This window comes from Mustela nigripes, chromosome 2 (genome assembly GCF_022355385.1).
Source record: "Mustela nigripes isolate SB6536 chromosome 2, MUSNIG.SB6536, whole genome shotgun sequence".
NCBI classification, from domain to species: Eukaryota; Metazoa; Chordata; class Mammalia; order Carnivora; family Mustelidae; genus Mustela; species Mustela nigripes.
The window spans coordinates 97,223,743-97,235,372 of NC_081558.1; the positions used below are offsets into that span (position 1 = coordinate 97,223,743).

The window sequence follows — 11,630 nt, forward strand, 5'->3', positions numbered from 1 at the left end:
GTTTCTTCAGAGCCCACCCCCTTGAGGGGGGCAGGAGGACTTAACTCAGAGAACATCATTGACTGAAAACCCACCTGGCAGGCCCCTCCCCAAGAAAACTAACCAGGAAAGAAAAAAAAAAAAAAGACTACAAGAGAACAACCACCACTACTTCATAGGAAAATCTTTATTTTTAACTCGTTCCCATTCTGGTTCTTTCTTTCTTTCTTTCTTTCTTTCTTTCTTTCTTTCTTTATTTCTTTATATAGATAATTTTTTAACCTATTTACCATCACAGTGAGATTTCCAGTACATCAAATTCCATAATAACCTTCTAACCTGAACTGTTTGATACATACACCTGTGTTTTTCTTTTCCACTTCTATTTAAAAAAAAATTTTTTTTTAATTTAGTTTAGTTTAGTTTATTCCTTTTTTATTTTTATTTTCTAATATTCATATAGCATTAAACTTCAAGGTAATCCCCTTTCCCCAATCAATGCTACCCCTATAGGTAAACCAGTTTTAATCCCCCTTTATCTTAGGAAAGTTGAGTCCTTTAACAAAGATATCAAGATACATCCAGGAAGAATCAAAACAACCTTCCTCACCCACACTGAGAATTTATAACCACTCTCCGATCTTTTTCTTTCACCAGTGTTTCTGTTTTTGTGTTTGTCCTGATAGTATATAAATCTTACACTTGGGGTTCTTTTTGATGAGGTTCTTCCTTTATTTGCTTATATATTTATTTTTTCTCTTGTCAGTCTTTTTGTTTGTCTGGTTTTGTTTGTATACTTCATAAATCTTACCTTGGGGCCCATTTGGGCTGAACCTTCTCTTTCATCTTCCCTTTTTTCCCCCTATATCTCTCTCTCTCTCTCTTTTTTTTTTCTTTTTCTTTTATTTTTCTCTCATTTGGGTGGGGAATCCTGATTGCTCAGAAGCATTCCAGGGAACACCTTGACTGCACCATGGTCGATACATCCAGCTACATCCGTTCAGTCATCTCTCACCAAAATGACTAGGAGGAGGAATGCCCAACAGAAGGAAAATACAGAGGATGGGCCTTCTGCAACAGAGCTAACGGCTATCAACATAGACAATATGTCGGAAAGAAAATTCAGGCTAACAATTATCCAGGCAATTGCTAGGTTGGAGAAAGCCATGGATGACCAAACAGAATTGATTAGGGTAGAACTGAAAGCTACCAGGGATGAGGTTCACAATGCTCTCAATGAGTTCCAATCTAATCTAAATTCTCTCAAAGCTAGGGTAACTGAGACAGAAGATAGAGTTAGTGACCTGGAGGACAAAAAGATAGAGAGAAAGGATCAGGAGGAAGCCTGGAACAAACAGCTTAGAAGCCATGAAAACAGAACCAGAGAAATAAATGATGCCATGAAACGTTCCAATGTCAGAATTATTGGAATCCCTGAAGGGGAGGAGAAAGAAAGAAGTCTAGAAGATATAGTGGAACAAATTCTTCATGAAAATTTTCACAATCTTGCAAATGGAACCAGCGTTCATGTGCTAAAGGCTGGATGGTCTCCACCCAAGATTATAGATTCCAAAAAAACATCAAGGCACCTGATAGTCAAATTGAGGAATCATAATTGTAGATACAATCTCTTGAAAGCTGCTAGGACAAAGAGGCTCCTTACTTACAGAGGAAAGCCCATCAGAATAACATCAGACCTGTCCACAGAGACCTGGCAAGCCAGAAAGGGCTGGCAAGATATATTCAGGGCACTAAATGAGAAGAACATGCAGCCAAGAATACTTTATCCAGCAAGACTGACATTCAAAATGGATGGAGAGATAAAGAGTTTCCGAGACTGACAAGGCTTAAAAGACTATGCAACCACCAAGCCGACACTGCAGGAAATATTAAGGGGGGTTCTATAAAAGAGGAAAAGCCCGAAGAATAGCATTGAACAGAAATATAGAGGCAATCTACAGAAAGAAAGACTTCAAAGGTAACACGATGTCAATAAAAACGTATCTATCAATAATCACTCTCAATGTGAATGACCTAAACGTGCACATAAAACGACAGGGCCCATCCATATGTTGTCTACAAGAGACCCATTTTGAACCTAAAGATACACCCAGACTGAAAGTGAAAGGATGGAGAAGCATCTTTCATGCCAATGGGCCTCAAAAGAAGGCTGGGGTAGCGATTCTCATATCAGATAAATTAGATTTTAAACTAAAGACTGTAGTCAGAGATACAGAAGGACACTACATCATTCTTAAAGGGACTATTCACCAAGATGACCTAACAATTGTAAATATCTATGCCTCCAATATGGGAGCAGCCAATTACATAAGAAAACTGTTAAGATAAAGAGTCATATTGATATGAATACATTAATAATAGGAGATCTTAACACGCCCCTCTCAGAAATAGACAGATCATCAAAGCAGAAAATCAATAAAGAACCAAGAGCATTGAATGACACATTGGACCAGAGGGACCTCATAGATATATACAGAACATTCCACCCTAAAACAACAGAATACTCATTCTTCTCAAGTGCACATGGAACCTTCTCAAGAATAGACCACATACTGGGTCACAAATCAGGACTCAACTGATACCAAAAGACTGAGATTATTCCCTGCATATTCTCAGATCACAATGCTTTGAAACTGGAGCTCAATCACAAGGAAAAGTTCAGAAGGAACTCAAACACCTGGAAGCTAAAGGCCACCTTGCTTAAGAATGCTTGGATCAACCAGGAGATCAAAGAAGAACTGAAACAATTCATGGAAACCAATGAGAATGAAGACACTTCAGTCCAAAACCTATGGGATACAGCAAAGGCAGTCCTAAGGGGGAAATATATAGCCATCCAAGCCTCCCTCAAAAAATTGAAAAATTCAGAACACAGCAGCTGTCTCTACACCTTGAAGAACTGGAGAATCAGCAACAAATCAAACCAACCCCACACATAAGAAGGGAAATAATCAAGATTAGAGCAGAGATCAATGAGGTAGAAACCAGAGATACAGTAGAACGTATCAATGAAACTAGAAGCTGGTTTTTTGAAAGAATCGATAAGATCAATAAACCATTGGCCACACTAATCCAAAAGAAAAGAGAGAAAGCCCAAATTCATAAAATTATGAATGAAAAGGGAGAGATCACAACAAACACCAAGGAAGTAGAAACAATCATCAGAAGTTATTATCAACAGTTATATGCCAATAAACTAAGCAACCTAGATGAAATGGATGCATTCCTGGAAAACTATAAACTCCCAAAATTCAATCAGGAAGAAATTGACAACTTGAATAGACCGATATCTAGTAACAAGATTGAAGCAGTGATCAAAAACCTCCCAAAAAACGAGATCCCAGGACCTGACAGATTCCCTTGGGAATTCTACCAAACTTTCAAAGAAGAAATAATGCCTATTCTCCTGACGCTGTTTCAAAAAATTGAAGCTGAAGGAAAACTTCCAGACTCTTTCTATTTAGCCAGCATTACCCTGATCCCCAAACCAGGCAAAACCCCACCAAAAAGGAGAATTTCAGACCAATATCCCTGATGAATATGGATGCTAAGATTCTCAACAAGATCCTAGCAAACAGGATCCAACAGCACATTAAAAAGATTATCCACCATGACCAGGTGGGATTCATCCCTGGGCTATAAGGATGGTTCAACATTTGCAAATCAATCAATGTGATAGAACAAATTAATAAGAGAAGAGAGAAGCCTCTCAATTGATGCAGAAAAAGCATTTGACAAAATCCAGCATCCATTCCTGATTAAAATGCTTCAAAGTATAGGGATAGAGGGAACATTCCTGAACTTCATAAAATCTATCTATAAAAGACCCACAGCAAATATCATCCTCAATGGGAAAAAGCTCACAGCCTTCCCGTTGAGATCAGGAACACAACAAGGATGCCCACTCTCACCACTCTTGTTCAACATAGTATTACAAGTCCTAAAAATATAAAATAATTTTTTGGCATTTGGGGGACAATTAGATAAATTTGAACACAGGTAGCATATTACACAATATTGGGAAATATCTTTTAGTTTTCTTAGGTGAGATAATGTTATTGAGGTTACAAAGGAAAATGTCTTTAATCTTAGGAAATACATGCTGAAATACTTAGGGATGAGGTGTCATTATAACAGCAATTTATTTTTAAGTGGTTTGACAAAAACTCTGTGTGCGTGCACGTGTGTGTGTGTGTGTGTGTGTGTGTGTGCGTGTGTGTAGAGAGAGGGAGAGAGAGAAAGCAAAAGTGGCAAAATGTTAACTTTTGGATCTAGGTAGAATACATGGGTATTCATTGTATACATTCTTTCACCTTTCTTCTGTATTAAAAATTCTTTAGAAAGTTGAAGGAAAAATCATCCACAATGAACGGACAGATTCTAAAGTAAGATAAAATAAAATTTCAAAATACTGCATTTTCTGACTTTTGGGTGCTCACACCAGCTCACCCAGCCACCCCACCCCTCTCCATCCCAGACTGACACAAGGCTGACGTTATGCTACAAATTCCCTAGACCAGATGATGCATGCTGGCAAGCTACACAGATCCTATGTAACTTGCGTACTTGTTTTTCCTTGGCTCAAATAGAGGGTTTTCTTTAGAAAAATTAAGTTAGTTGCCAAATTGAAAATTCCAAGAATTTCTATGTTGATACATTATATAACAAAAATTTTGCAATATAATTAAATATAAAATACTTATTTCATGATAGCAAACATGCATAGGTGATGTCTATGAGACAAGTACCATTGTAAAAGTTTCAGGTATATAAATCATTTACTCCTCACAACAGCACTATGAGATAAGTATTATTATTGTAATCTGTTTACAGATGAGGAAAATGATGAACAAGGATATTAAGGAACTTTTTCAGTTTTACAACTACTGATTCCTAGTGCTGGGTTAAATCTTGTATAATCTGCCTCCTAATCACTATACTATATGACCACTCACAAAACTCTGCATCTCCAGTTTCTCTGGAAAAATCAGATGATCTGGTAACATATTCCCACATGGGACCAAATGACCAGAGCCAGGGAGCTAGATTCTCCTGAAGGCAGGGCATCTTCTCTTCTGCTTGCTAGAATCCCATCGGGCCCTCTTCTGGGTCCTTGAGGTCTGACCCCTGCTCTAGCCATGGCACACCTAAATTTACCATGTTGAAGGACAGATGGTAGATATATCACAGATACTTGTACACTGCCCCAGACCAACCTGGATATCAGGTTGTAGGCATGAAGCTCTAGTGGGAGAGAAAGCTAGAAGGTTAACCTGGGCCAGAAGAGCATGTGGCAGTGATAGGATGTATGGATGGGTGGAATGTCAGGATAAGTGTTGATAAACAATGGAGAATATTACAAGAAACAGAAGGTACATATCCCAAGACTGTTAAGATGCCCATCAGAAGGCAGTGTAGGTCAGTGAGAAGAGTGTGGGCTAGCACGGCCCAGGATTCCATCGCTTAGCAGCTCTATCACCTTGGACAAGTTACTTAACTTCTCCAGCTTCCATTTCCTGGACTATAAAGTGGGGCAATGACATTTTATCTCCAGGTGGTGAAAGGATTTAAATAAGAGTATGCAAAGTCTCTATGACTCCTGTTCATATATATAACAAAAATACTTTTCTTACTAATCATTAATATTTTCATGTTTTTCCCTAGATTTACAAAGCAAGAAGAAACTAGGAAGCTATGGTAAGTACCAGGTGATTATTGGATCTTCATCTTTCAAGGGTCCAGATCTGGCAGGCTTCATCTGACCTGTAGCCCAAACAGCTGGCAAATTTGCCCTTATGGTTGATGATATTTATTGACTTTGGGCCAAACCAGAGATGATAGAGCAGAATCTAGAAGAAATTGACATGGAGTAGGGGAAAACCAGGGAGCTGAGAAAGATTTGTGAGCAAAGATTTTTAGTAAAACTTCAAAAATGAAAAGCCCAAATATCCAGCAATACACGAAGTGGCTGACAATTCCTTCCTTCAGCAAACTGAGTACCTATGATGGTCCAGGTGCTGGGGATGCAGATGTGAACAAAACTAGACATGGCCCATTTCTTCCCAGCACTGGATAGATAGCTGGTTAAATGAATGACAGCACACTCACTCTGGAATGTTATGCTATCATTAAGAAGACGGTTTGCAAACAATCGATAAAACAGTGTGATCTCATGTTATAATAGAGAGTTACAAAGCAGGGTGCAGAACTGTATTTATAGTATTAACTGGGTCATATAAATCACCCCTAATCTATAACTCAAAACAATTATCAATAGTGTATTCCATTATATTCAGGTTTTTCTTTTTCTATTCTAAACACATCTACTATATTTATAGAATAAACTATTAGAAAATGAAGAAGAGTGTTGGTAGTTATTCTTGGGTTGTGCTTTTTGCTTTCTTCTCTATGATTTTCTAGATTGTCCAAGGTTCCTATAATAAGGATGTATAAAGAGGAAATAAGTCAATTAAAACACAGTCACAGTCATGCATAGGACTTCTCTTCTGCATTTATTTTCTCTTTCTCCTTGCTGTGGGTTTCTCTAGGGCAGGGCACGCAGGCCTCTAACTGGGCAGCACAGGCATTGTGAGAAATGCTTCAACCGTCACTGCCACATTCCTGTGGAGCCTGATGTCTCCTGTCTGGTGATAAACTGTCACCTGTCCTGTGGTGCCACCTTCCACATGTGCAAAGAGGCAGAGCATGAGCTCCTCTGCCCTCTGGAGGAGGTTCCATGCCTCAACTCTGAATATGGCTGTCCGCTTTCCATGTCCCGCCATAAGCTGGCCAAGCATTTACAAGTGTGCCCCGCCAGTGTGGTCTGCTGCTCCATGGAGTGGAATCGCTGGCCGAATGTGGACTCTGAAACAATCCTTCATGAGAACATAATGAAAGAGACCCCCAGTGAGGAGTGTTTGGACACAGCTCTTGCCCTCCAGGACCAGAAGGTCCTCTTTAGATCTTTGAAAATGGTAGAACTTTTCCCAGAAACTAGAGAGCCCACTGAAGAGGAGCCTACTATGAATGGTGAAGCTAGCTGGGAGGAAATGGGAGGAGCAGTGGGTGGAGCAGAAGCCAGTTTGGTACCACATGGAGGCCTATCAGCAACTAATGGAGAGATGGTAGAACTGAGTCAAGAAGAACGAGAGGTGTTAGCCAAAACCAAAGAAGGGATGGACCTGGCCAAGTTTGACAAGTGGGAAAATATATTCAGCAAAGAGCATGCAGCCTCTGCTTTAACAAGCTCATCAGTAGGCTGTGAGAGTAAGAATGGGCACAACCCAGGGAAAGAACAGTTTTCTAGCGACAATAACATGGGAGGAGAGGAGACTTTCAAAGAGAAAGAACCACAGGAAAAACAGAAGCAGCAGGACTTTCATGCAGCTCTGGAAACAACAGGGCTCGCGCCTTGGCAAGACGGTGTTCTGGAAAGACTGAAAACAGCTGTGGATGCAAAGGACTATAATATGTACCTGGTGCACAATGGGAGGATGCTTATTCACTTTGGTCAGATGCCTGCTTGCACGCCTAAGGAGAGAGACTTTGTTTATGGCAACCTTGAGGCTCAGGAAGTGAAGACTGTTTACACCTTCAAAGTTCCTGTGAGCTACTGTGGGAAGCGGGCTCGTGTTGGAGATGCCATGTCGAGTTGTAAGCCAAGTGAACACAAGGCAGTAGACACTTCAGATTTAGGGATCACGGTGGAGGACCTACCCAAATCAGATCTCATTAAGACCACCCTCTTGTGTGCTTTAGAAAGAGAACTTAAAGGTCATGTCATCTCTGAATCCAGGAGCATTGATGGACTGTTCATGGATTTTGCTACACAGACATACAATTTTGAGCCAGAACAATTTTCCTCTGGGACAGTGCTGGCTGACCTCCTAACCAATGCCAACCCAGGAGGGCTCCATGTGGAACTCCACAGTGAGTGTGTGACCAGGAGACACAACAAGAGCAGCTCTGCCTTCACTTTCACTTGCAACAAATTCTTCAGGAGGGATGAATTCCCCCTACATTTCAAGAATGTCCACACAGACATTCAATCATGTCTCAATGGCTGGTTCCAGCATCGATGCCCTCTCGCCTACTTGGGGTGTACTTTTATTCAAAACCATTTCCGTCCCCCTGGGCAAAAGGCAAAAGTGATCTATAGTCAGGAGCTTAAGACCTTTGCCATCAAGCCAGAGGTTGCCTCAGAGCTGAGTGAGAGAAAGAAGAACAACCATCTCTCAGGTCATGGAGGAAAAAGCCAGAATTGTCTAACCAGTCTGCCCCTGGAGGTTTTGCAGTACATTGCTGGGTTCTTGGACAGCATCAGCCTGTCCCAGCTTTCCCAGGTGTCTGTGCTGATGAGAAATATCTGTGCTACTTTGTTACAAGAGAGAGGGATGGTCCTCCTGCAGTGGAAGAAGAAGAGGTATTCTCATGGAGGCACCTCCTGGAGAGTCCACAGAGAGGCAAGTAAACCCTCATTCATTCATTCATTCATTAAACAACTATTTAGTAAGAGGAAAATAAGTTTGTCTCAAATGATATTTGAGCCAAATATCATTTCTGTGTGGCAAGCAATGTACTAGGCACTGGCATTGCACTAGGTTCCTGGGAAGAAGACATAATCCTTGAACTCAAGGAGGTCATTCTGATGGAGAAGATAGACCTATAGACATATAAATGACAATATAGATAGTCATACCTGTTTATCTCTGTGTATATGTCCTGGGTAACTTCGGTTTGCTCACGTGATTCATTCTCCAACCCTGTCCACTATGATCAGTCCCCCAGGAGTGATTTCTACAGACTGCCTCAATCAACAACCTTGCCCTCCAGCTTCCAGTTGGGCAAATCTACTGCGCGTGTGTCAGTGGAAATGGAGGGAGAAGAGTGAGTTGACAAATCTATTCTTCTGGCTTCCTCCCTGCATGCATTCTCCCCTCCTCCCCTCCTCCCCTCCATGACACTAGCACTGGCCATGTCCCTCTACTGAAGATGACTATATCGAGTGACTCTCTCCACACAATTACTCATTCTTGGTTCCAATGACCTCCTTTCTTCTTCCCTTTCAGGCCCAGGGTGTTACACTCTAGATTGTTACTAGCCTGGGTACTGCATTATATCTGTGGCTTACCTACACCCTGCCCAGACATTTGCATATCGTTATTTTTTTAAATTTTCTTCAATTTACCCAATTTAAGTGTGCCATCTGTTTCCTGCCTTGGAGTCTGATACAGTATGCCAACAAATTCTCCACAGTCCCATATCAACTAATTTAAAAAACAACAAACTGTTTTTGCCTTTGTTAAAGACATTTTGAAATTCTAAAATAATCTGGTCCACCTGGTTCAAATATCTATTTACTTTCTCAAAAAACTCTGCTATATAAATCAAAGAGTCATTCTCTTTGGAAAAATCTTATTCCTTTTTCCTAATCTTACTGAACTGCATCATAACTTCTATCAGCTTATATCATACAAAAGTGAAACTCCTAATTCATTACTTATGAGATGCGCTTGGCATCTTTCCCATGGTAAATATGTGGTAATATGAACTACAAATTGATGATACCCATTTAGATCAATAATTCCATAATCACACTATAGAATTTCTTCCCAAAATGTGGGTGTGTGCAGAATGACACTGGAGAGTTAGAGTTGTTTACACCTATTTTCACTGATTATGTCTAAAACATCTTATATGTTTTCCATTATTTATTCCCTGAGCAATCTTCTTCAAAAAATAATTGTCAGACTCTCCTTCATGTAGCCAGGCCTGCATCCATGTGTTAAACACCGACTGCCACCCATCCACATGTTAGGGATAAACATGAATAAGACTGAGATCCTGCCCTCAGGAACTGTATGGTCTAGAACTATCTAATATCTTCCTCTATAAAATCAGATTAAATAATTTACATATTAGAAATTTCATTATTTTTTGGCTCATGTTTGTTCCCTATTCAGTAATTGCTGACCACTCCTGAATATCATTTGAGACAAACTAATTTTCCTTTAGAAAGGAAAAAAGAAGAAGAAGAAGAAAAAAAAAAGAGAATTTTAGTTGGAGCTCAAGAATGCTTATATTAAAATGCCTTTTTTTTTTTTTTAAGTGAAAACAGAAATAGTTCTAAGATCCCTGGAAACACTTTTCTTATATTGGAACAATGATAATAAACTGAGGGTAAAGTTTCAAGTTGAAAGGGATCAAGTTATGTCTACCCTGACGGCCGGATTTTAAGATTAGTGACTTTGCCACCACATCCTAGGTGGAAGGGCAAAAAGGGGTTTTTGTACCAGACACTTGGATTTCTCCTGAGGTTTCTGTTCTAGTGTGGCTCTTCTTAGTTAGGATACTTTTAGTTTTAAGCAACAGAAAACCAACTTAAAACAGCATCAATAATAAAGGGAACTGTCATCCAAAGGCCATGACTCAGGTAAAGTTTGATCTGGCAGCAAAATGCCCCCAAATGACCTATTTACTTTCTATTTCTTACCTCTACTTCCTCTCTTATGGCTCCATTCTAAAACACAGCTCTCCCTTGGTGGTCCCTGGGGGCTGCCAGCAGCTCCTAAGACTGAAGTTCCCCAGCTGAAGTAGAGAGGGGAAAAAGGGAACCCACTTCTTGATATCTCTAGCAAAAGTCCTAGGGTAGGGCGCCTGGGTGGCTCAGTTGGTTAAACGACTGCCTTTGACTCAAGTCATGATCCTGGAATCCCGGGATTGAGTCCCACATCAGGCTGCCTGCTCGGCCAGGGAGTCTGCTTCTTCCTCTGACCCTTCCCCTTCTCATGCTCTCTCTCTCTCAAATAAATAAATAAAATCTTAAAAAAAAAAATAGAAGTCCTAGGGTAGAGTCCGATTGATGCAAATTGTCTTGATTTGAACTATGTGTCTTTGTAGAGCAGATAGCTGTCGCTGTTGGGGGGGGGTGGGTGTGGGTCTACAGCAGAGTGCTGTAGGCATTCCCACATAATTATATGGCTGGCTGGGAAGATAATCAATTGGAAGGGTGATCTAGGAATTGGATATTGACGAAAGAGTTAGCAAATGTCTGCAGCAGCTGGAAGCTAAGAACGTGAAGAACGTGAAGAACTGAAGGTATGACACTCTTTAGATAAAGCCAGCCTAAGGGTATTGCCCCAGTGTTCACTTTTGAACTTCCGTATTTCCTAACAGATCTGGCAATTCAGCAGCCTCTTCTCCAAAATCAAGAGCTGGGAGTTTAATGAAGTTGCCTCCATGGCTGAACACCTGAAGGCCTGTCCTTTCAACGTTGTAGAGCATAAGACGGACCCAATTCTTTTGACCAGCATGTGTCAGCTCCAGGAGCAGGCTCGAGAGAGCTTAGTTACCACCTTTAGAGACAGACCACGAGGTAGACACACCTGCTAAAGATTCAGATGCCACCATTCTTGGATTTACTGAAAGTAGGACAGAGTGATTTTGAGGACTTCCTTCTGTAAACTGCATATGTGCTTGCCTAGGGGTGTTGAAGCATGCACTGCCCTAAACCTGAGCAAGTACACAAGGTCTGAGAATTTCTGAAGCCACGGCTTATACACTTGCTATAAGGGCCATACTGATAACCTATTTCCTCCCGCCACCCCTTTTTTTCCCCTATAACAAATCAG

At 40.6% G+C, this 11,630-nt stretch overlaps 1 protein-coding gene across 1 annotated transcript in view; it reads left to right on the forward strand.

The window, feature by feature from the left end:
• Window positions 1–11,630, forward strand: part of FBXO40 (F-box protein 40) — a 22,774-nt gene extending 11,144 nt beyond the window's left edge. The window contains exons 3-4 of the mRNA XM_059388332.1: window positions 6,549–8,462; window positions 11,176–11,630. Of these exons, the coding sequence (XP_059244315.1) occupies window positions 6,549–8,462; window positions 11,176–11,391 (2,130 nt within the window). The 3' untranslated portion in view covers window positions 11,392–11,630. The remainder of the gene's footprint in view (window positions 1–6,548; window positions 8,463–11,175) is intronic.